The sequence below is a fragment of the Leucoraja erinacea genome, chromosome 30, assembly GCF_028641065.1.
Source record: "Leucoraja erinacea ecotype New England chromosome 30, Leri_hhj_1, whole genome shotgun sequence".
NCBI lineage: Eukaryota > Metazoa > Chordata > Chondrichthyes > Rajiformes > Rajidae > Leucoraja > Leucoraja erinaceus.
Window position 1 is genome coordinate 20,476,408 of NC_073406.1, and position 26,559 is coordinate 20,502,966.

Below are 26,559 nucleotides of genomic sequence, written 5' to 3' on the forward strand. Positions count from 1 at the left end.
AAGTGTGCGTTTTCACACTTCTATACCTTTTGCCTGAAGGGAGTGGGGGGGAAGTGTGGTCAGGGTCATGCATCTTCTCTGCAAGTGTTGCAAACTCTGTGAGTGCGTGCATCTCCTCCGGGTGTTTACAATGTCTGTGAGTGCATGCATTCTCTATGAGACGCTACCGCCCCAGAACCTGGCCGCCTGCCCCTCCTGTGTGTGAGTGAGTGAGTCAGTCCCTGCAGCCGCAGCTCACGCCAGCTCGAGGCCCCGCCCCCGGCGGACGCCGCGCCAATGGGAGGCGCGCGAGGCGTGACGTCAGGCCACCGCCCCCGCGGCGCCCCTGCCCCGCCCACTGACGTCACAGGCCGGGCCAGCGCGCGTGCGCGACCTTGCTACCGGCGTGGAGAAGCGGGCCCGGGGTTGGTGCTGGCGCTGACGGTGGAGGTGGCGGTGGCGGCGGGGCTGGGGGAGAGAGGCAGCGGGCGGGAGCCCGGGCGGGCCATGTCAGAGTGACGATGTCGCAGCGGGAAACCATGTTGCACCTCTTCGCTGGAGGGTGAGTGAAGGAGGGAGCCGGCGTCTCGCCGAGCCGCCATCCTGCTGCCGGTTGCCGGGGTGATGAGGCCGGGGAAGGGAAATGGTTGGAGTGGATTATAAATGCCCCTAAAACCCGCTCCTGCTCCCTTTCTCTATCCCCCCCCCCCCCCCCCCCCCCGCGCTGGTTTCTCCCTCTGCTGCCCCCCCCTAAAACCCGCTGCTGGTTGTTCCCCCTCTCCCTCCCTTTCTCCCCCCCCTCCCCCCCCGCTGGCCCCCCCCCCCCCCCCCCCCCCTCCGCTGGTCCCCCCTCTCCCTCCGCTGGTTTCCCCCTCCCCTCTACCGCTGCTGGTCCCCTTTCCCCCCCCCCCCCTGGTTCCTCTCTCTGGTGGTTCCCCCTCTCCCTCCGCTGGTTCCCCCTCTCCCCCCCCGCTCCCCCCTCCCTCCGCTGGTTCCCCCTCTCCCCCCGCTGGTTTCCCCCTCTCCCTCCGCTGGGTTCCCCCCCTCTCCCTCCGCTGGTTCCCCCCCTCGCCCTCTGCTGTCCCCCCCCCCCCCCTTCCCTCCGCTGGTTGTCCCCCTATCCCTCCGCTGGTTTCCCCCTCTCCCTCCGCTGGTTTCCCCTCTCGCTCCACTGGTTTCCCCCTCTCCCTCTGCTGGACCCTTCTCTTCTTCCTACTGGTCCCCCTCTCTACCCCTTGCTGTTTTTTCCACCTACTGGTCCCCCTCCTCCCTTCTGCACCCTTCCCCTTGGTGGTCCCCTCCTCCTCTTTCCCCCACCTGATCCCACCCCTCTCCAATGATCAGGAATACTTGGAAGGTAGAGCCGTGTGAGGGATCTGGGATCAGGGGGGTATTGGCACAGAAGAGGGGTTGTGGGCAGTGTAGACCAGCGTCGATCAGAGTGAATGGCGGGGCAAGCACGAGGGGCCTGGTGCTGCTGACACATTCTTGTACTTCTCTCCCACATCACTCCTCACTCCACCCCTTTCTTTGTGGGTCGCAAGGCTCCAGCCTCCGTTGCCCCAGACTACCATTACAAGAGGATTTGACTGTAAGGATTTCTTGTTACAGTGATGTAAGGCCTTGGTGAGGCTGCACCTGGGCTGCTGTATGCACTCAGTCACCCCACTTAACTAAAAGATAAAGTTACTACAGAAAAAATGCAGTGAAAAATCAGCTGGCTGGTTCCTGTGGCGACAGACATGTCACGTGAGGAGAGACACAGTATTCTTTCGAGTTTAGTAGAATCAGTGACATGGTTTGAGATTAAGGGTGTTTTCCCCAGGCAGGAGAGTCTTGAACCAGGGGACATAATCTCTTTACAACTGAGGGAGGGGGGGGAGATCTTTGTTTCATGCTAAAGGGAAGCAAATCTTTGTGATTCTGATATTGATGTAGTGCAGGAACATAGATCTGGTGTAGAGCTGCTGCCTTACAGCATCAGAGACCCGGCCGGGTTCGATCCTGACCTCGGGTACAATCACTGAGTTATTCAATGGAGAAATTTGATATATTTCTGGATATTAAGGGAATCAAGTGATTTGAGGTAGCGCAGGAAAATTGATCTGATGTAGAAGATCAACCATGATCTTGAGGGATGGCAGAGCAAGCCAAATAGTCTACACTTGCTCCTATATCTTAGGTTCTTTAACCTCGCCCCTACTTTTACTGCACCACAATACGACTCCTTAGCATTGGATGCCCACAGAACCATTTGAGAAAGTAGAATACAATGTACCCCCATACAGTCAGATATTCCAGTATTAATCGCATTTTAATCTGGTCGGCAATAAAGGATGTTGAAGGTTTAATGTTTCTTTTGTTGTGCATATTTGCTGGCCTGACTGGATCAGCAAAGAGGCTGATGGTTAGATTACAGAGTCTCATCTGTTTGGTAATGTGGGCAGGATCCCCAGAATAGCAATCAGTCTTTGAACCTGTGCCAGCTATCTTGTCCAGTAATGTAAATGGGCTGTGATTGCAAGGCCAATACTTCATCCTGTATCAGTCAGCTGATTGCCATACACTTAATTTTACTTTTAAACTGTGTGACTCGATTCCATTGGTCTTAACCAGTGATTTGTAATGATCTGCTTTGATATTAATTAAATAGGTTATGTTTTTGTGTAAGCAGAATGTATTGTGTGTGTTCTGCGCTGCATGACTGGATATGCTGCAAATGGAATATACGATACGATACGAAATAACTTTATTTATCCCAGGAGGGAAATTGTTCTGGATTCCCCTGATAACTGGATTATCCTGATATTTATGTGACAGATAATTATTTTTCTTCGATGTTGTTTTTCTCTCTTAAGCTTCTCAAGCATGTTACTATTTTCAGTCTACCCTTTAGCTATGATTACGATGATGTCTTTATTGCGGTGTAATGAGATGACAAGAGAAATGATTCACTTGGAAGGCTCTTCACCTGGAAGCTGAGCTAAAGCAGCTGAAAGGTTCTGTGGTGAGTCTGTATTTGGACTGCGGCACATGCCTTGTGTCAGAAATAAAATTCTGAAAAACCTGGGAAGAAGGGGGTAAGGAAGGGCAGTTAGGTAAAGCTTTACTAGACAATAGGTGCAGGAGTAGGCCATTCGGCCCTTCGAGCCAATGTGATCATGGCTGATCATCCCTAATCAGTACCCCATTCCTGCCTTCTTCCCATATCCCCTGACTCCGCTATCTTTAAGTGCCCTATCTAGCTCTCTCTTGAAAGTGTGAAGAAGTGTTTCCTCGTCAACATTCTAAATGGCTTACCCCTTTTACTTAAACTGTGGCCCCTGGTTCTGGACTCCCCCAACATCGGGAACACGTTTCCTGCCTCTAGCGTGTCCAAACCCTTCATAATCTTATATGTTTCAATAAGATTCCCTCATCCTTCTAAACTCCAGAGTATACAAGCCCAGCCGCTCCATTCTCTCAGCATATGACAATCCCGCCATCCTGGGAATTAACCTTGTAAACCTTCGCTGCACTCCCTCAATAGCAAGAATGTCCTTCCTAAAATTAGGGGACCAAAACTGCACACAATACTCCAGGTGTGGTCTCACTAGGGCCCTATACAACTGCAGAAGGATCTCTTTGCTCCTATACTCAATTCCTCTTGTTATGAAGGCCAACCAACATGCCATTTGCTTTCTTCATGGCCTGCTGTATCTGCAAGCTTATTTTCATTGACTGATGAACAAGGACCCCCCATATATCGTTGTGCTCCACCTTTTCCCAACTTGACACCATTTAGATAATAATCTCCCTTCCTGTTTTTGCTACCAAAGTGGATAACCTCACATTTATTCACATTAAACTGCATCTGCCATGCATCTGCCCACTCACCCAACCTGATTCCTGAAATGACCCAACTAGACTAATTCCTGAAATGAAAAAGCTGTCTGTTGGTGGAAGATTCGGTAGAATGAGTTTGCAATGAAGATTTAAAAAAGAGGGGATGTCATTGAAACATATACTACTCCCAAGAGGCTTTGAGATGCTGGATCCTGAAATGGTGCATAAAGGTGGCACAGTGGAGTGGCGGTAAGGTTGCTGCCTTACAGTGCTAGGGACCCTGGTTCGATCCTGAACCTCGGGCACTGTGTGCATGGTGTTTTGACCGTGTGGGTTTTCTCCTAGTGCTCCGGTTTCCTCTCATATTCCAAAGAGGTACTGGTATGTAAGTTAATTGGCGTCTGTAAATTGGCCCTAGTGTGTGTACGGGTGTACAACTAGTGTACGAGTGATCGCTGGTCAGTGTGGACTCGGTGAGCTAAAGGGCCTGTTTCCATGTTGCATCTCTAAACTAAATGATCCTGATGCATCCTTTTTGATGGAGAGGCTGGGATAAGTGGGAATTGTTTTGGGATAACAAGTTGGCCATTATGTACTGTCTGGGAAGAATTTCCTGATTCGATGGCTGTGAATCGCTGCAAGTGTCCATTTCAGAGAGTTAGAAAAACTTAAGGGCCTGTCCCACTTAGGCGATTTTTCAGCGGACTGCCGGCGAGTGTCAAGGTCGCGGCACTCGCTGAAAAACAGGGAAGGGAACGGCGAGTGTCAAGAGTGGCACACACACACACACACACCAAAGGCGGGGGCCAGGGAAAGCGGGGGGAGCGCTGTCTGAAATTCACACGGAGCAAAGCCAAGGTGATACAGACACACACCACGATGAACAGACCTTTAAAACACAGAATGAGGTGGAGACACTTTTAAGAAGCCAGACAACTTTTAATATGCCAAAGATACACAGCTGTGAAGTTTGGTGGGCATTTAACATTGCCTTGGTTTTCCTTGGTTCTGAAAACTCGTGCTTATGTTTTTTTTTTCCCAATGACCCAATGAACATGCCCGGTCAGTAAAGGAGATTAACTAAAAATACCTACGACTACCTCAACTAACTACAATTACATGGCGACCCCACTACCACTGCATCTACGACTACAAAAGTATCGATTTTCTCCATGGCAACCAATTTTTGGCCACAGAAAAATTTTCAACATGTTGAAAAATTTGCTGTGACCATACTAAGGCCGCGACGAGTTCCCACAATGCGGGAACTCCTCGCGACCATGAAGGAGACTCACCAGAGACCACCAGCGAACATGTGGCGATCATGAGGCGAGCACAGAATCTCCTAAGTGGGGCAGGCCCTTTATTTGTCCAGTGCATGCAAGTGTGAGATTGATACATTTTTTCGCATCCAGCATAATTGATGGATAAAGGAATTGGGTGATAAAGTGGGGATTTAGTTGTGAACTTGAGAAGTGGTGAAACAAGCTGGAAGGGATGTATGCCCTTTATTTTTAATTAATCTTAACAATGCCTTTCACTTATGCAGTGCCATAAATGTACAAAAACTTCCCACGGTAAAGCGGCAACTTCAAATAATAGGTGGCAACTAACATTATATGAGCAGGAGCATCAATAACAAGACTGATTTCAAGATGTAGAGGCTAGTTGAGAAGTATAAGAGTGTAAGGAAACAGATGAATGGCCTGCCCAAGTAAATGCCCAGCCTAAGTGAATGGCAGTGCTCTTGGGACTGTCGTAGAACAGAGTGATCTAGGAGTGCAGGTATGTGTTCCCTTGAAAGTGGCGTCACAGGTAGATACGGTGATCAAGAGTCTTTCGGCACATTTGTCTTCGTCAGTCAGGATATTATAGAAGTCTGAAGAAGGGTTTCGGTCCGAAACGTTGCCTATTTCCTTCGCTCCATAGATGCTGCTGCACCCGCTGAGTTTCTCCAGCATTTTTGTGTACCTCCTATTAAGTATAGAAATTGGGATGTTATGTTACAGTTGTACGAGAGGTTAGTGGGGCCACATTTGGAGTATTATGTTCAGGTTTGGTAACCCTGCTATTGGAAAAATGTTGTTAAGCTTGAAAGATTACAAAGAAGATTTATATTGCCAGGATTTGAGGGCCTGAGCTATCGGGGGGAGGTTGGGCATAGTAGGACTTTATTCCTTGGAGAGCAGTAGATGAGGGGTGGTCTTATAGAGGTGTGTGTATAAGATCACAAGGGTAATAGATAAGGTACATGCACAGTCTATTACCCAGAGAAAGGAAATCAAGAACCAAAGGACATAGGATTAAGGTGAGAGGGGAAAGGTTTAATAGGAGCCTGAGGGGCAACGTTTTCCCTCGTAGATGGTGGGTATATGGAATGAGCTGCGAGAGGAAGTGGTTAAGGCAGGTACATTAACAGCATTTAAAAGACATTTTGGCAGGCACGTGGATAAGGAAAGTTCAGAGGGATATGGGCCAAATGTAAGCAGGTGGGACTAATGTAGATGGGGCATCTTAGTCAGCATGAGGAAGTTGGGTCAGGGGGTCTGTTTCCATGCTTTTTGACCATGACTGAGTGATTTCCAGAACATGGAGTTTTCACAGTTGAAGACACATCTACTAATGGTGTTTGTGATTACACCTAGAGATGAGCAATAGGCCAGAATGAATAGTTCACAGATATCTTCAAAGATCATAAGACTGAAGATTACAACTGCACATGAATAGTTTTGAAAACAGGGAAGAAAATATTAAAATTTGAATCACTAAGTATAAGTGTAAGTCTAAGTGATGGTGTATGTAAAGATATGGACTGTTTTGGTTGATGTGTTAGAGGAAATTGGCCGGGGCACAGTTGAAACTAATATGTAGAGGAAATGAAGTTATGGTTAGCATGCAACAAAAGGTTTTCACGGCATCTCGGTACACATGACAATAAACTAAATCAAGGCTGGCACAGGGTAGTGTTTTGGAGGTAGAAATAGATTCAGATTCAGATTCTGTTGCCATTGGGATTGATGTGTGACCTGCAGCTCATCCCGGCTTTCAAATTACCAGCAATCTTAAAGTTTGCAAACAATTTGCTGTGGTGTTCGGGCGAGGGGGGGGAGGGGGGGGGGGGGGGGGGGGGGGGGGGGAGATTGGGGTGGGAGGGCATTTGTTAAAGACAGTCAAAGGAAAAGTTTATTATGGGGATTCCAAGAAGATGGTTTTCATTTTCTGAAAATTTAGTTGGAGGAATTCTCTGCCAATCCACTACTGTATATTGCAAAGATTGACAGTTTCTAGACATTGTCAGAGTCAATAGAAGTGGCGATTATGTAGAGGAGGGTGTTGTCAGTGTACACGTGGGAAACAAGGCTATAATTCTGGGATAGACACAAAAAGCTGGAGTAACTCACTGGAGTAACCACTGGAGTAACCACTGGAGATTGGGGTGGGAGGGCATTTGTTAAAGACAGTCAAAGGAAAAGTTTATTATGGGGATTCCAAGAAGATGGTTTTCATTTTCTGAAAATTTAGTTGGAGGAATTCTCTGCCAATCCACTACTGTATATTGCAAAGATTGACAGTTTCTAGACATTGTCAGAGTCAATAGAAGTGGCGATTATGTAGAGGAGGGTGTTGTCAGTGTACACGTGGGAAACAAGGCTATAATTCTGGGATAGACACAAAAAGCTGGAGTAACTCAGTAGGACAGGCAGCATCTCTGGACAGAAGGAATGGGTGACGTTTCGGGTCGAGATCCTTCTTCTGACCAACATCTGCAGTTCCTTCTTACAACATAGATGGAAGATGTGCCAAGGAACAGGATATAAATAAGATCCTTCGGATGTAGATCCTTCGGATACATCAGAGGTAACAATGTGGGATACTGGATGAAAAGACGTGAATTTCCGACTAATTGGATTGATCAAAGCATGATAGCTGGTGTGTTCAGCTTCATACAGCTGACAAAGGTAGAGGGGTGTTGGAAGAAGATCAAGTTGTCAACTATATTATAAATCTGCAGGGATCAAGGCCATCTACTGCATTTAATTTTTCCAATTCCACATTTTAGATGTTGTGCAAAGTGCTGGAGGAACTCAGCAATAGACAATAGGTGCAGGAGTAGGCCATTCGGCCCTTCGAGCCAGCACCACCATTCAATGTGATCATGGCTGATCATCCTCAATCAGTAAACCATCCTCAACCAATTCCTGCCTTCTCCCCATATCACCTGACTGCTATTTTTAAGAGCCCTATCTAGCTTGCTCTTGAAAGCATCCAGAGAACCTGTCTCCACCACCCTCTGAGGCAGGGAATTCCACAGACTCACCACTCTTTGTGAGAAAAAGTGTTTCCTCGTCTCTGTTCTAAATTGCTTACTCCTTATTCTAAAACTGTGGCCCCTGGTTCTGGTCTTTCCCAACATCTGGACTATGTTTCCTGCCTTAACAATCTTATATGTTGCAGGTCGTGTAACACCTGTAGACAAAATGGACAGGTGACATTTTGGGTTGCGACTTCTTCAGACGACCCGAAACGTCGCCTGTCCATTTCCTCACATGTTACCTGACCCGTTGACTTCCTCTAGCACTTTGTGCTTTGCTCAAGATCCTAGTATCTGCAGTTCCTTGTGAATCTGTCGAAATGTCCTAAATGTTGTTTGCCAATTGTTACTTTGTGCTATTGGAGATTATTCTGCTGTGAGTATGATGAGTGAATGTGGATGTATTATCCGACCATTATCACTGCTGCACAGTTAGCTTGGAGTTAAAAGTTGCAGGGTATTGACCTATTGATCCTATTTCTGTCTTGAGCACAAAATCTAAGCTTCGGTGTGGAGGGTGAGCTGCACTAGTGGAGGTAGTCTTCTCCATGAGACATTTATCCTCATCCAATGCGTGTAAAATAGCCCATAGTTTTATTTTGAAAAAGTGCAGATTAATAATCCTAGTTTCAGCAAGTATCTCTGAGGATTTACTGTGCACAAATTGACGGACATGTTTCTTATAACAACTACATTTAGAGTGTACTTAATTTTAAAGTGCTTTGGGATGAAATAAATAGAACTATTTATAGTTGAGCTCAATCCATTATGTTATTTGCAATGTTCAAGAGCAGAGACTCATTAACTTCCTTCCCATTGCTGGGGACCATGGCTGCAATATCTAAAATCAGATTACCACAAGAGCAAAGATGAAACCTTGCACAATCACATTAATTGATTGAAATATAAAACCACCAATATTTGGTTTTTTGTCGTACTTGTTACTTTGCTGTTGCAAATGACAAATTTACTATGTAAATAGCCAAAAAGCTTTACCCCCAAAAAGCTGTGCAAAGTTAGAATTAATTTTAGCAATGTACCAAGGAATAATCTTTGAATCTTTCATATTTTTGACGTCTAACTAATTTCCAGCAATGTTTAGTTATTCATGGCAACATTGAGGCTCGACTCTACTGGCAGTGAGATTGTAACTATCACTTGGGCAATGTTTTATTGGTTTTGCATGATCCATTTGGATAATTCTGATGGTGCATGTCGCAGAACATCTAAAAAGAAGTACAGAACGCAGTGTTCTGTAGATTGTTCGGAATCTGATGTAGAACATGACAACTAAATCTGTTTTGCTCATGAACCATTGACATGACTTTCAATGCAGCAAATGTTGAATAGCTTCAATTGTATAAAAGTGCATTGTTTAGTTTAGAGATAGAGCGTGGAAACAGGCCCTTCGGCCCACCAAGTCCCCACCGACCTGCAATCCCCACACATTAACACTATCCCACACATAGAAACATAGAAAATAGGTGCAGGAGGAGGCCATTCGGCCCTTCCGAGCCAGCACCGCCATTCATTGTGATCATGGCTGATCATCCCCTATCAATAACCGGTGCCTGCCTTTTCCCCATATCCCTTGACTCCACTAGCCCCTAGAGCTCTATCTAACTCTCTCTAAAATCCATCCAGTGACTTGGCCTCCATTGCCCTTTGTGGCAGGGAATTCCATAAAATTCACAACTCTCTGGGCGAAAAAGTTTTTTCTCACCTCAGTCTTAAATGACCTCCCCTTTATTCTAAGACTGTGGCTCCTGGTTCTGGAACTCACCCAACATTGGGAACATTTTTCCTGCATCTAGCTTGTCCAGTCCTTTTATAATTTTATATGTTTCTATAAGCCTTCTAAACTCCAGTGAATACAAGCATAGTCTTTTCAATCTTTCCTCATATTGACAGTCCCGCCATCCCAGGGATCAATCTTATGAACCTACGCTCAATCTCGTGAACCTACATAGTGACAATTTGCATTTAAACCAAGCCAATTAACCTACAAACCTGTACATCTTTGTAGTGTGGGAGGAAACCGAAGTTCTTTGAGAAAACCTATGTAGGTCATGGGGAACGTACAAACTCCGTACAGACAGCACGTGGTCAGTATCGAACGTGGGTCTCTGTAAGGCAGCAACTCTACCGCAGCACCACCGTGCCACCCACAAGCGGTTTATACAGCTTGTCTAATAAGACAAATGGTGCTGGCAGTAAAAATTAATTACTCGGTGTTGGTTGGTCTAAAACTTGTTATTAAGGAGTGTATTTTTAACATTTCATCATGAAATAATGTGGTTTGGTATATTTCAGAGTTGCCATACAATATTGCAAAGCAACAAGTAAATGAATCATAGGACCTGTTTTCTGTGGTTAATATCTCATTGAGGATATTTGGCAGTAACCTAAATCATTTGCAGCCTTTACCACATGACAAGTTGTTTTTGCTTATATGCCTTCTTAACAGTAAAAAAAAAACTCAAGACCAGGTTTTAAAGGCCAATAGTCAAACAGAAAATTGATTAGAAAAGATAATCAAATACTTATTGGCAGGGATTACGGAGCATCAAATGAAGAATGGAGAGGCTTAAGAAGGGAATTCCAGATCTATGATTTTTGGTAGTTGAAGGCATTGTGGAGGAGCAACTTAAATGTCTCTCAATACAGGAGCTCATTCAGTCTATTAGGTCTATGGGCTTGTTCTCAGAGCATTCCCATGAGTCATATTTCTCCCAATTATTTTCTTGCAGTTTATTTTCCCTTTTGTGTCCATCAATTCCCCTGATTCTCCTGCTGCACAGCAGCACAGGGGTAATTTACAATAGCCAATTAACTGACCAGTATTCTTTGAGATGTAGAAAGAAAGTGGAGCACCCAGAGGGAAGTAATACAGTCACAGTAAAAACATGTGACAACATCTGCAGTTCCTTCTTGAACGCAAGAACCTGTTTGAGATCAGAATCAAAATGAGGCAAAAGATTTAACTATCAAATTGATGCTCATATGGGCAAGACATTGAAAAGGTCAGAAACTCTGGTTTGATGCAGACCGTAGTGCAATCAAGGCAGTTTGTAATCTCCACAACATTGTATGATCATCGGAAACAAGCCAGCAATGGCATTGGTGCTTGCACAGAAGGCTGCGTGCTGCAGTAAGTGTCCCAACGACGAGACAGAACTCAAGCCAGCAATGGCGGCGGTACTTACCTAGAAGCCCACGCATGGCAGAAAGTGCCACTGAGGCAGTTAATGTTCTCTGTGAGTTATTTTGGGCTGGGGGTGAAGATGGTGATTCCGACTGGTGTAAAATGTGACTTGCGTAAGTGTTCACGAAATATAACCCTTACAGAAGTCTGGGAGTGCCTGAACTCTAAGTACACTAGAAGAAAAGGGGAACTAATGTTGGCATCATCTCCAGAACCAACATCCCCAGTCTCTGGTCACACGTAACCAGCTTCAGCTGATGGACACCCCATCTGCATGCCTGACACAAGACTCTTGAAACACATTCTCTATTCTGAGTTCTGCATGTGATAGAGGATGGAAATCACATTTCAAAAACAACCAGGCCTTGGAAAAATGTTACCCGCAATCAACTAATTATAATCTCAGACTCCATGCGGCCCAGAATGAGACTTTACAGCATTCAGGTAGGCACTGCATATTCTGAGTCTCGCTCTATCCAAGAGTGCATGAATGCTGGGTGCAAGCTACAAAAGGAGTGAACAAGTAGTCATTTAATGTATTCACCTGCTCCATAAAGCTCCACCTGTCCATCCTGAGGCAGAGTCTGCAGCACCCGCCTGTAAAGCCCCTGTCCCACTTTCCCCAGTTACTCACGAACTCTCCCGAGTTTTCCCCTTGATTCGAACTCGGAGAATTACGGTATTTGTAGGCACTCGGGGCTATTTTTTTAACTCGTGGACATTTTTCAACATGTTGAAAAAATGTCCCGACTTACCTGATGCCCCGAGTTCCTACGGCTGGCATTACGAGCCGCTACGAAACATCTACGGACTACGAGCCCCAACATTCCCTGAATCAAGGGGAAAACTCGGGAGAGTTTGTGAGTAACTCGGGAAAGTGGGACAGGGCCTTTAATAATCAGTCACCTTTGACCTGACAGAACTGTCATGGAAGTCACCCTAACTCGGAGAGAATGTTGAAGAAACGAGTAGAAACCCGAGCACATAGTGGGCATGAATGTGTGAATTCTAGCTATTCCAACCGGGACTGGGGATAGGGACCCGGTGCTGTGGCGATTGCACTGGAAGTGATTGGAAACAAGGAGGTGAAACCTTGCAGGGATTACTGAATCACAAGAATTAGAAATATAAAAATGGGACTTTGAGCAGGTGCTATTATCTATCAGTAAACACAGGATTTGGTGCTCAAGGGGATATGTCATAGATGGAGCATATAGAGAGGAGGGCAGGTAGGGATATATTTAAATAGTTAAGAATGGAAGTAACAAGGCACATGTGAGAGCTGACGCAGCAGAAGCAAGCTTTGAGATGTTGAGCAAACACTATTGACCTTTATTTGTGAATAGTTGTAAATTTGTTAAAGGGGGTGATGGAAGTGGTACAAGTAGATTGAAGGTTAAAGAATGGCCTAACTGTGGTATCAACCATAGCTATGCTATTTATTGTTTTTGTGAACTATGCTAGGAATGTTAGGATATGTAATTGGCAGACGAGATGTTGCAAAACCTGTGTGTTATTTAATAAGATTGAGATCAAAGGTGAGTCGAATCGTTAAAGGGCACGAAGAATTGCTCAGAGCTTTGGAGATCTGCAAAAAGTTAGGTGGGATCTGTGTGTGAATGTGGCAGATGGAACAGAAATAACTGAATAGAAACAGGATTGCAGGGGGTGCTGTCAAGCGAACTGCAGACTATAGTTTGGTGATAGTGAAGAATCTTTAACAGGATGTATTTAGTAAGAAAGCAGAGCGTACAAAAGTACTATGTCCAAGTAATTCGGGAGCACGGGAACCAATGCCTTGCTCTGTTAATCAATGCCATAGTGAAATATTTTGTTTGCATGCTTTAAACTTAAAGTGAAACTCAAGTCTGTTGGATAAAGTTAAAGTTGAAAAGGCTTCACAGGCTTACAACTATAGCTTAGTTTAGTTTAGAGATACAGCGCAGAAACAGGCTCTTCAGCCCACTGAGTCCGCACCGACCAGCGATCCACGCACATTAACACCATCCTATACAGACTAGGGATAATTTACATTTATACCAAGCTAATTAACCTATAAACCTGTACGTCTTTGGAGTCTGGGAGGAAACCAAAGGTCTCGAAGAAAACCCACGCGGTCACAGGGAGAATGTACAAACTCCAGACAGCACTCGTAGTCGGGATCAAACCCGGGTCTCCAGCGCTGCAAGTGCTGGAAAGGCAACAACTCTACTGCTCTGTGTCAGGCTTCATGGAGGCTTTTAAAGCTTGGAGAGAGATGGGCTTTCTGAAGCCAGTGGCTGAAGTTGGGAGTGGAAAACAGAGGGATAAAGACAGTTGACAGTGAAGCCCAAGTAAATGCAATAATTTCTAGGGCAGATTGAGAGCAGGGTGAAAGAAGATTTGAAGATAAAGTATTTTGGTATTAATAGGGACAGACAGCCAATAGAGGGCAGCAAGAACAAGTTGAGAGGTGAGTGACACACAGACTAGATTTTAGGAAGTAGAATACTGGAAGAGTTGAAGCTTGTTATTTTGGATATGATGTTCTATCTAGTTGGCATAGGATCGAGGTGTAAAATCACTATTAGCATGAACATGTTGAGTATCAAGTGTACATTATTCCTGATTAATAATAATTGAACACTGTCGGAGTGCGTACGTGCAAATGTATGAGAAGTACAATGTCAGAATTGACAGTGATGCATCCCCTAGGAGTTCGCTGTGTAGAATGGGGACTGCTGAAGATTTGAGTTTGGCTGCCAGCATTAGAGGCGTTTTCACTGCAGAGTTAGAATAAGGACAGAAAAATAGTTGTATGCATTATGATTTAAAGGCGCAGCTATTGATGTATTATTTCAGATGCAAGACAGTGGACGTGCTACACCGTCCATTTCAGCCTTTTTGTTTCCTTTGATAATATCCAAGACAGCTCACTGCCATGAAAATCTCAAGTTCTTTACTTCAAGGTGGTCATATGTTAGGAAATCATTTGCGTGAGCTTATATTATTTTGCAAAATTCTTTCTCATTGTTTCCACTATCATTATAACAATTATGTATGGATTCAGATTAAATATTAAAACTAATGTAAGTGTGAATGTCGATATTTCCGCATAAAGTGGACATAATCTGAAGATGCCTTGAAGGCCATGCATCAGGCATCAGTACTCGGCAAAGTAAACATGTCCATATACAGAGTATAAATTTGCATGATAGTCTGGAGATGGGATCCATCTGGAAACGTCGCCTATTCCTTTTCAGCAGGGGTGCTGCCTGATTTACTGAGTTATTCTAGCATTGTGTCTCTATTTTCGGTACAAACCAGATCAGTCTGAAGAAGGGTCTTAACCAGAAACGTCACTCATTCCTTCTCTCCCGAGATGCTGCCAGTCCCGCTGAGTTACGCCAGCATTTAGTGTCTATCTTCGATTTAAACCAGCATCTGCAGTTCTTTCCTACACAATCTGCAGTTTCTTCCTACAGATACTAACTTTTCATGATTCTGCCTGGAAGTGTAACTTATTTATGTCTAATTTCAGGTTTTGACAGAGGTGTACACTTTTAAAATGCAAATTGACTCAGCAGTTTTTCACTTTTTGTTTTAAAACATTTACAGGCTTCCATGCTTTTAAGTAATTTTTAACTGGGCAATAATATCGCACTTTCCCCACAAGCTTCTATTCACCTGCTCCCAAAATAAAGCTTGCTCAAACATGGGTAGCATGGTGGCGCTACGGTCGAGTCACTGCCTTCTAGTGCCAGAGACGCAGGTTTGATCCTGACTACGGTGTTGTCTGTACGGAGTTTGTACATTTTACCTGTGACCTCGTGGGTTTCCTCCGGGTGCTCCGGTTTCCTCCCACACTCCAAAGACGTACAGGTTTGCAGGTTGATTGACTTCTGTAAATTGTTCCTAGTATGTAGGATAGTGCTAGTGTGATCCCTGGTTGGCACGGACTCAGTGGGCAGAATGGCCTGTTTCCTCGTTGTATGTCTAAAGTCTAAATAATCCTAATTTGAAACCATGGATTCATGCACAAGAGCAGTAAATTAAATTATTTTTTGATTCTTTGCACTATTCACAGGTGTGGAGGAACAGTGGGGGCAATTGTCACTTGCCCATTGGAAGTGATCAAGACTAGGCTCCAGTCCTCGGGCTTAACACTTCGATCAGTCTACATTCCACAAGTCAACCTTAATACAATCAACGGACCAGGAGTGGTTCGGCCAGCACGCGTAGTACCAGGACTTTTCCAAGTTCTAAAGTAAGTGGATTGTTTTTATGCTGGTTTTTTCTAATTTTTGTTTTATGCCTTTCTTTCTAAAAGTAGTAAATTAGCTTCCAGATTTTTAGTTGAGTACTACAAGGTTGTTGCATGTTGTTCCAAGCAGTATCCTAGATGGTTCAATGATTCCCTTGCCAGGCATCTCGTCAGAATCTTAGATATTGAAATAGTAGGCTGTGGAGTTCATCGAGGTTACTCTGCCATTCAGTAAGATCATTGCTGATGCTGTATCTCCCTCACTTTCTATCTGATCCCCATCACTTGTTTTCTTTTACTGTCTAATATTCTCTTTCACTTTCTCCAGACTTCAAATAATTTCATTTACTTCCTTTCATTTCCATCTCAACATTAAGTGTTCTTAGGAGAACAGCCCCATTTTCTCCAGCCTACCGCTTTCACTTAGAGGCAATTATATTAAATCTTGTCTGCACCGTCTCAGCCTTCATCATTCCAATAGTTTGTTAATCTTAAATCGATGTACTTCACAGACATTTTTAACATCTCACTCAGCCAGGCAGTAGTGCCCAACTGTCTTAAGAGTGCCACCATCGTCCCTGTCCCGAAGAAACCAAACCCAGCCTGCCATAATGACTTTCGACCAGTGGCTCTAACACCCATTGTAATGAAGTGTTTTGAGCGACTGGTTATGCAGCACATCAAAAATAGTCTACCTGCCGACCTAGACCCACTGCAGTTCGCCTACAGAGCCAACCGACCACAGAGGACGCAGTCTCAACAACACTGAACCTCGTACTGTCAAACCTCGATCGGAAAAATACCTATGCCAGGATCCTCTTCATAGACTTCAGCTCTGCTTTTAATACAATCATTCCGCAGCAGCTGGTGGAGAAGTTGGAGCTATTGGGGGTTGATGCTGGCACATGCAACTGGGTCCTGAACTTTCTGTCGCAACGGCAGCAGACAGTCAGGGTGGGCAGTAGGACATCAAAAACCATAGCCGTGAGCACTGGCTCACCCCAAGGCTGTGTCCTGAGCCCCCTGCTGTTTAGTCTGCTGACACACGACTGTACTGCTAGACTCAACAACAACTTCATCAACAAGTTCGCTGATGACACAACAGTGGTGGGTCTCATCAGTGACAATGATGAATCGGCGTACAGGATGGAGGTGGAGCTGCTCACAGGTTGGTGCAAATCCCACAACCTCATTCTTAACGTGGGAAAAACTAAGGAGATGGTGGTTGACTTCAGGAGGGCGGGGAAACAACACCATACACCTCTGCACATCGACGGAGCTGATGTGGAAAGGGTCAGCAGCGTGAAGTTCCTAGGACTACATCTGTCTGATGACCTGACGTCCACGGCCAACACCACAGCACTGGTCAAGAGAGCCCAGCAGCGACTACACCCTCTCCGAAGACTACGTAAAGCAGGTCTCCCCACTACACACCTACGGACTTTTTATAAGGGGACAATCGAGAGCACATTGACCTACGGCATCACTTCCTGGTTCGGGAGCTGCAAGGCGTACGAACGGCACCAACTAGACAGGATTGTGAAGACCGCCAGCAGGATTATTGGTGCTCCACACCCTTTCCTGCTGGACATATACAGGAAGAGATGTATCAGCAGAGCCATCTCCATCATCAAAGACCCCTACCACCCATCGCATGACATTTTCTCCATCCTGCCATCTGGGAAGAGGTACAGGAGCATTAGCTGCAAAACCAGCAGAATGCTCATCAGCTTCTTCCCACAGGCTATAAGACTGCTAAATGGACTTTGCCCCCTGCCAAGTATCGCGCACCAACCACCAACCTGGACACACTGCAGTAGAGCCACTGTTGTGCCACTGCCGATCGGAACGCCTGTTGAATGTTTAGTAGAGTGTTAAATTTGTTCATGATACATGTATTTTTATTTCTATTTATTTTTAATGCACACTGAATGGACACTGGTTGAGCAACGTTTTTTTGTTTCCTCTGGGTATGTGAATACTCAGGAAATGACAATAAAGATATACAATACAATACTCTTGTTCCAGCTAAGCCCAGTATATCATGTGCATGGCTGCCCAGCCAGCAGCTGTCCGTCTCTTCATCTTTTTTTTTCTTTAGTTAGTTTAAAGTGTTTTGTTCTGGAGGTCTAAACTTTTTTATGTGGGGGGGGAGGGGGAAGGGAGGGGAAAGGGAAGAGAAGGGAGGGGAAAACTATCTTTCAGGGTCCCTACCTGGTCGGAGAGGCAGCTTTTCTCCGGGCTGCAGTTTCGACCCGTCCCCGCGGCCTACCTGCGGGCCTGGAGCGGGGTTTCCTGTCGGGGACCGCCCAGTACCACGGCTTCGGCGGCGGCACAGCGCTGGAGCGCTGTCGCGGAGCGGGCGATGCCTTGCCCGGGTCGCCGCGCTGGAACTCCGGTATGCTGGGACCGGCGATAAAGAACATCGCGGAGCTGCGGGTCTGAGGAGCGGCCAGCTGCGGGCGACAGCGCTGACTTTACATCGGGAGCCTGGGATCTCTCATTGAGATCGCCAGTGGTGGCGCTCCACCCGGCGCGGCCTTCTCGGCTTCGGAAGCCGCGGTCTCCAGTACGGAAGCGGCCGTTCCAGGGTTCCCAGGCCGCTGTGAGGATTCTCCCGACGCCGGAGCACCGTCACCCGGTGAGAACGGCCTGGAACATCGGGCCTCCGTGGAGGCAACTGTGGAGGCCTCAATAGGCCCGTCTATGGGTGAACTAGGGATGGGGACTGGACTTTGTGCCTTCCCTCATAATGGGAACCATTGTGGTGGGATGTTTTTATGTTTAAATGTCTTTATTACTGTTATGTCTGTATTCTTTCTTTATGTGCTGCACGGAGAGGACACTGGCGCTGTTTGTTCGCCGCTTCTCCGTCTGCTATTGTCTGTTACTATTGCAAAGCGACTTTGAGTCTTAGAAAAGCGCTATAAAAATTAAATCTATTATTATCATAGTCGTTTGACTTGACTTTTGTTCGCTGTCACTGTTTATGAAGTCTAGGATGCTGAATACTTTTTAAAAAATATATTGCTTTCTCAACCTGTCCTATCTTCATGCAAATGTATAACCAGATTTCTCACTTCCTACACCATTTTTCAAAAGTATACCCTCAAATTACTCGTACGATGCAAAACACACTTGGCTAAAAAAGTAAAGTATGAGTATTTTATGCTACTTCCTTTTCAGTTATCTATCACAATAAAACAATTCACACTTCCCTGCCGTAAATTTGGTCTTGTTTGTCTTACACCAGTTTGTCAATACCTTATTGTAGCTATCCTTCACCTTTATCTCATTTAAAATCTTTACACCGTTGGTAGATTTAGAAATAATAATCCGTGTACCCAAGGCCAAATCAATTTATATATTGTGAAGGTTATGGTCCTAGTGCCAACCCAGAAATAGTCCCACTATACATCTGCTTCCAGCACAAAGCTGTCTTCGTGTTGCCACTGGGTTTGATTGGACCTTTTTCTGGTTGGCAAAATGTAAAGTAAATGGTGTCCCATGAGAGTCAGTGCTAAGGCCTTGCATTATTTTAATAATTCGCATGGGTGATGTGAATGAAGAGTCTGAAGACATTTTTGTAGAATTTGCCAATGACAAGTAAGAAAGTGAATGGGGAAGAACACACAAAAACGTTACAAAGGTATAAAAGGTAGACTAAATGAGGCGGGAAAAGATCTGGCAAATATGAATTTGTCAATTTCTGGCAAGTGAAAAGGAGAAGCATATCCCTTTTGGTGAGACATTGTAGAAGTGGGATGCAGAGGTGTCTGGGTGTCCACACATGATTCACTTCTAAGTTGTGTGGTGTCAGGGAAGATGCCAGATTGACAGTGACTACAAATATGCATAATTGCGGGTAAAGTACTTTGGGATGCTCTGATAATATGAATTGCTTTGGTATTCAGATATAAATACCGTTGTATTTAGGAAACTATTCAGATTGTTTAATCTTAAAAAAAACATGCATAGTCCCAGTATTTAAGAGTGCAAACTTAAAGGAGCAGCAACGATCCCTTGAAAAACATTGAATGGTTTTAGACAATGTTAAAGTGAACTTCCAGCCAGCTTTGCAGTTCTGCTTTTCAAGTGTGATAAAATTTTGCATTTTCTTGACAAATATAAAATTTATGTAAAACGGGGCAGTATAAATTAAAGGTAGACACAAAATGGAAGGAATGGGTGATATTTCGGGTCGGGACCCTTCAGACTGATATCAGGGGAGTGGGCAGGACAGATATAGAATGTGGTTGGAAACAGTAAGACTGGTGGGAGAACTAGGAAGGGGGAGGGGATGGAGAAAGAGGGAAAGCAAGGGCTATTTGAAGTTAGAGAAGTTAAAACTGGAAACTAAATCAATGTTGTCCTTGAGAAAACAAAAGTCCATATTGCTTTTTAGGTCAATTCTTTGAGGAACTATGAAGGGATGTTTATTGGAAAAACGAATGGCACAAAAATGCAGATGAGACAACTGAAAAAACCCCAGAAAATGCTGTAAATATTCAGCAGGCCAGGCAGCATCTGTGGAGAGAGAAACAATGTTAACATTGCAGATTGTTAACCTTTCTTCAGATCGTTGGCCACTAAAGTACATATAAATGTGAGATTATCCACTTTGGTAGCAAAAATAGGAGGGAAGATTATTATCTAAATGGCATCAAGTTGGGAAAATGGGAAGTACAACGGGATCTGGGGGTTACACAAAAAAGCTGGAGAAACTCAGCGGGTGCAGCAGCATCTATGGAGCGAAGGAAATAGGCAACGTTTTGGGCCGAAACCCTTCTTCAGACTCTTCAGGGGATCTGGGGGTCCTTGTTCATCAGTCAATTAAAATAAGCGTGCAGGTACAGCAGGCAGTGAAGAAAGCGAATGGCATGTTGGCCTTCATAACAAAAGGAGTTGAGTATAGGAGCAAAGAAGTCCTTCTGCAGTTGTACAGAGCCCTAGTGAGACCACGCTGGAGTATTGTGTGCAGTTTTGTTCTCCAAATTTGAGGAAGGACATTCTTGCTATTGAGGGAGTGCAGCGTAGGTCCGCAAGGTTAATTGCTGGGATGGCGGGACTTTCATATGCTGAGAGAATGGAGCGGCTGGGCTTGTATACTCTGGAATTTAGAAGGATGAGAGGGAATCTTATTGAAACATATAAGATTATTAACGGTTTGGACACGCTAGAGGCAGGAAACATGTTCCGGATGTTGGGTTAGTCCAGGACCAGGGGCCACAGTTTAAGAATAAGGGGTAAGCCATTTAGAACGGAGATGAGGAAACACTTTTACACACACAGAGTTGTGAGTCTGTGGAATTCTCTGCCTCAGAGGGCAGTGGAGGCTGGTTCTCTGGAAACGTTCAAGAGATAGCTAGATAGGGCTCTTGATGATAGTGGAGTCGGGGAGTCGGGATATGGGGAGAAGACAGGAACGGGGTACTGATTGTGGATGATTAGCCATGATCACATTGAATGATGGTGCTGGCTTGAAGGGCCGTATGGCCTACTCCTGCACCTATTGTCTATTGTCTAAAGGACTAGAAGTTTAGAGAAGGTGAAAGGAAGGGAGTTTACCTAGCTGGCCAAAGATCAGACAAGGAGAGAGAATTCAGTAGTTTTATTCAATCCTCTGAAATCAACAAGTGCACAAAGCCTTATCACTCGTTACCATTATAAAGTTGTATAAGTTCAGCTACATTGTTCTTTATTTCAAAAGTCTCAAAGTTCATGGTATCTTTTGCAGATCTATTCTAGAAAAAGAGGGACCGAGGTCACTTTTCAGAGGACTGGGACCTAACCTGATTGGCGTAATTCCATCCAGGTAAATTAAACTGGATTTGTATTGAAAGGAAAATATTTTTTGATCTCTATTTTGGTTAGTTGTCTCCTATCGCTATTGAATGGACATTCGTGGTACCATGTGGTCATCTGTTGGCTTGCGATAAATGATTTATGCTGTTCCTTAATGGTAATCAAATGCCCATATGTTCAAAAAATACAGATATGACCTTTGGGTTTTACACCAGCCACAAAAGAGAGAATTTTTATTCAGTTTGCAGAATTGTTTTTCTTTTGAGCAAGGTGTGCCTCCAAGCATTGGAATATTTTCCCCTTATTCGTATTATTGGAGTCAAGTTGCTCAACTACACGCTTGGGGACACTGTTGATGATACCTTGCTGATGATTCATTTAACTGATTGGCCTGTGATTGCCAAATTGGAGTTGTGCTGCTTTTGGTTTGCGTACACAATCTGAATTTCAAATTCTGTATTTTGAAGTATATTTAAAAAAATTGTTTAAGACTCATATACTGTGAGAAGAAATAACTGTACCCAATATATTATTGAATTGTTGAATTAATTTAAGATTCAATTATATGAAATTAACGTTTAATAAATCTTGTGTATATACAGAGCAATCTACTTTGCTGCCTACTCCAAAGCCAAGGAGAAATGTAATGCAGTCTTTGTACCACACTCTAATGTTGTCAACATGTGTTCTGCTGGCTTCGCAAGTAAGTTTTTTAATGTATACAAATTTTCTTCCAATAATGAATATACAAAGAAAAATAGGTTTATACCTCTTCCCAGGGCTTATCACTGTACTGTTTTTTTTTAAATTATAACATTATCAATGTTTTATCCATGCTCTCTATCAACATATATGGATAGAGTCAGTGACGCAGCATGGACACAGATCCCTCGGCATTACTTGCCCATGCCCACCACGATGCCCTATCTACACTACTGTCACCTGCCCATGTTTGGCCCATATCCCTCTAAACCTTTCCTATCCATGCATCTATCCAAATGTTTTTTAAGTGTTGTTATAGTACCTGAAGGTATTATAAGTACATTTTTAATTTAAAAATTGTTTTAAATAGCTCCACCACCCTGAGCAGTGGTCAGACCAAAATATGCTGCGTGATCTACGTCGTGCTGCTTTTGCAGATCTTTGGTAGATCACCCCATTCAAATACATTGGTTGGTGTTTGATCTGTCAGCTGTGCATGCAGGTGAAAAAGCATTCTAAATCATTCATGACCTTCCAAAAGGTTCCCCCCTAACCCCTGCCTCCCTGCCTTCACTGTGGCTACTAGAAGTTGACTGCAGTGTCAAGTTGGTTTACTTGACTGGACTATTTTTTTCAGGACTGGCAGTCGGGAAGGCTGCAAAGTAAGTGTTTTTCCTTTGACCCCCATTAATGTACTGTATTAAAATATTAATACTTGAAGCTGGTGGTGTATTTGCAGTTATGAATTATGATTCATGATTTTAGAAATTGTGAAAGTGAAATAATGTTACTTTTTAATACACTAGGCTTTATTACAAATACAATGATGAACCCTATTTGGTTGGTCAAAACAAGAATGCAACTGGAAAGCAGGTAAGTTGTACTCATGCTTTTGTTTTAAGATATGTTCGTCATAATTGTAACGACCATTAAAAATGTTTCCGTGCTTTATTTGTTCCCTGTTGTCTGTTTGAAGGAAACGAGGTGAGAAAGCAACAAATGCTTTCCAATGTGCAAGGCATGTCTATCAGACGGAAGGATTCAAAGGATTTTACAGAGGTTTGACTGCTTCATATGCTGGGATCTCGGAGACTGTGATTCATTTTGTTATTTATGAAGCTTTGAAGAAACATTTGGAGGAATGGAGGTTCACCGTGCGGGAGAACGACAAGAATGTTTCAGACTTCCTAGGATTGATGATTGCTGCTGGAATTTCAAAGACATGTGCATCTTGTACTGCTTACCCTCATGGTAAGTGTTCTTTCTTCTCCTTTAAAACTTTAGAGATACAGAACGGAAACAGGCCCTTCGGCCCACTGGGTCTGCGTCGACCAGAGATCATCTTACACTAGCTATATCCTACACAATAGGTCCAATTTACAATTATGCCAAAGCTAATTAACCTACAAGCCTGTACGTTTTTGGAGTGTGGGATGAAACTGGAGCAACCGGAGAAAACCCACAGGGTCACAGGGAGAACCTATAAACTGCGTACAGACAACACCCATAGTCGGGATCGAACCCGGGTCTTTGACACTGTAAGGCAGCAACTCTATCTCTGTGCCGCCCCGACCACTCCTGTGATTACTCCTTGGTCAGCATGAGGTGTGGACAGAAGGAATCTTTGACTGTGGTCATGGGGGAGCAGGAGGGTAAAAGTCAGGCAGTGATGAGTGGGTTGAAGAGGAGTAATAATATGGGATTGTCCAGGTTGTGGAAGGAAATGGGATGGGCGGTGATAATCTGAGTCAGGGAAGATGGTTCAAATTGAGATAACCAATCAAATTAAGCCCAAGATAGACACAAATTGCTGGAGTAACTCAGCAGGACAGGCAGCATCTCTGAAAAGAAGGAATGGGTGACGTTTCAGGTCGAGACCTTTCTTCAGACCAACAGCATTTGGTAGCTCCCGATCCCTATGAGCCAGGCCCAGCATTGGGTTGACCAGCCAGACAATGGGTGGAGTTGAGGCTTGCCTCAATTATTGAGCCACAGTGCTGCTTTTAGTCACTAACAACATTTGGTTTCAAGGAAAGGTGGATGATCACCTCAGCCTTTGATTCTTTGAGGATTCCATCTGCCTGGAAATTCCCTGCATCGATCCGTGACCTCTGATTTATGGGGAAGATGGACTCTCATATTAATGCCACCCAGGAAAGACCATCTTCCTGTGAAATCATGGAAAGTTCTGTAACATGTGGCATATTGGCAACTCTAACTTCTCCTTGAAAGACACAAAGTGCTGGAGTAACAGCAGATCAGGCAAAATTCCTGGAGAAAATGGCTAGATGACATTTTGTGTCGGGACCCTTCTTTAGACTTTGCCCACCTTAACTTTGATCTGGGTGGGCAGGGTTAAAAACAAGTTGATATATACCATTCAATTATTTTAATTAATAAATGTATGTGCAAGTATGTATTATTTTTTTGTGTGTGGTTAAAGACTCACTTTATGAGCTGATATCAGAGCGATTGGTACTTGTTTAAGGAACAGCATTACTCGTTCCTTGTGACCAATTTAATTACGATGCAAGGAGTAGTGAAGTAGAAAATGGAAAAGCAAAAAAAAAAACACAATTTTTTATTTACTTGCATTTATATTTCAGAAGTAATAAGGACAAGGTTACGGGAGGAAGGCACGAAGTACAAGGCTTTTTTGCAAACTGCACGTTTGGTGGCTATAGAGGAAGGCTATAGTGCCTTCTACAGAGGACTGCAAGCCCAGCTAATTCGCCAGATTCCAAACACTGCCATAATGATGACCACATACGAACTGATTGTACACGTCTTGGGATCGCGTCAGAAATAAACAGACACTCAACAATTGATGGATTCTGTTTAGTTGCAGTGCAATGTCATTATAATGACCCACAAAACTAGGGGGGGGGATGTAGGACGTCACTGACCAGATTAGATACTGTTCATGCAAAGCACAAGGCTGAGATTCTCCTCCTGGATCCGAGCTGGGTGTGGTTCAGGTGCCATTCCTGACGTTGACTTCCTTGGTTAACCACAGATAATGTAACCAGGGCACCTGCTGTGCAAAGTGTACATGTAATTTATAGGTGCCAGGACATCTCCAGACTGCATCTTCTGTCATCTGTTATTATTCACTTCATGTTTGAATGTTAAAATTAGCCACTTGGGCAATTTACCGGATGATTGTATTTGACTGAAGTTAAAACAGCAAGGTTCATTTCTGACAGAAAATGTACAGAAGCATTGTCAGACCGATTTTTGTTTTTCTCTCTGAAAATAATCTGTGCAGTGATAGCTTATGCATTGGCCTCTAGACATCACTATTTATTTTAAAGATGAACAAGTAAACTTGCAAATTTAATTTGTGTTTCCTTTCCCCTCTTAAAGCATAGGATATTTTTTGACCTTCAGGAAACTATTAGAAAGGAGTGTATGTATATATGTATGTGGATTCTGTAGTTCAGGCAGTAGAATGTGTTTATACTGAGTGCAGTATGAAATGCATGCTACACGCTGCAGACAAGAAAATTACAGCAAAATGTTAATTTATTTAGTTGTTTAATGTGTCTCAACAAAATGTGGAACTCACAAATGTGTTTGTTATTTTGAAGGGAAATCTACACCTTATTTGCTGCCAGGCAAACAGATAACATTGCTTTGCTATTTGATCCCTTTTAATTATCTTTGCTTACAACTGAGTCTCCCAAAATATTTAGATTGCCCAGATTTCAGTCTTAATCGAAAATCAAAATTTTTGGCATTTGTATGTATTTAAAATCACTAGCATCTGCAATATTGTTAATTCATTGAAACTTCAATTTCACAATTATATCAACAGAAAGTTAGAACCTGCAATAGCGATAGTTTGAAAAATATTCTACTATTAACTTCAATAAGTGTGCCTTATTACAGTTCACCAATGATCAAACTAACAACGGAGTGGAATAAAAATATCTTTGGTTGCAGGTTTTTATTTATAGTTATTACAGACTCATTCCTACCTCTCTCTTCCCCTCATGCTTAAAACATTTCATTTGGTGTCTGTAATAAGGGAGGGAAGGGAAGAAGAGAAGCGATGCTACTGTAATACATTAAAAAATAATTTAAAGGGATATCAGTGTACTAGATAAAGCCAGGATGAGACTTTAGTAGATGATAACCTTTTGAGGGACATAAATAATCAGTATAGCGTGTGTTCAGCATGTATTACTGTTAACTTTCTTTTCAAAATGTTCTGAATTATTTGAAAATTCCCATCTGAATAAAATATTTTCACCGTAAATTTCCTACCACGTACTCCATTTATTTTGATCTTTAACCTTAATTTGGGAGCAACCAAACTTAATATGCATTACAAAAAAAAAAACCCTTGGTTCTTTAACCATTTTGTCAATAAGCACTTTCTGTGTTTCACCGTATATGTATTGACTTAAGTTGTTTCACACTGTAATGAATGCTAGTAGCTGTAGTAGAAACATAAATCCAGATCGACAAAAACGAGTAACAATC

General features: G+C 43.7%; 1 protein-coding gene across 1 annotated transcript; it reads left to right on the forward strand.

Moving 5' to 3' along the window:
• The first annotated feature begins 419 nt into the window (after positions 1-419).
• On the forward strand, positions 420-26,332 carry slc25a33 (solute carrier family 25 member 33). The gene is made up of 7 exons (XM_055659622.1): positions 420-541; positions 15,388-15,567; positions 21,302-21,379; positions 21,972-22,072; positions 22,878-22,944; positions 23,048-23,322; positions 24,678-26,332. The coding sequence occupies exons 1-7, from the start codon at positions 501-503 to the stop codon at positions 24,878-24,880; spliced, it is 945 nt and encodes a 314-aa protein (XP_055515597.1). The 5' UTR covers positions 420-500; the 3' UTR covers positions 24,881-26,332.
• Positions 26,333-26,559: the final 227 nt, after the last annotated feature.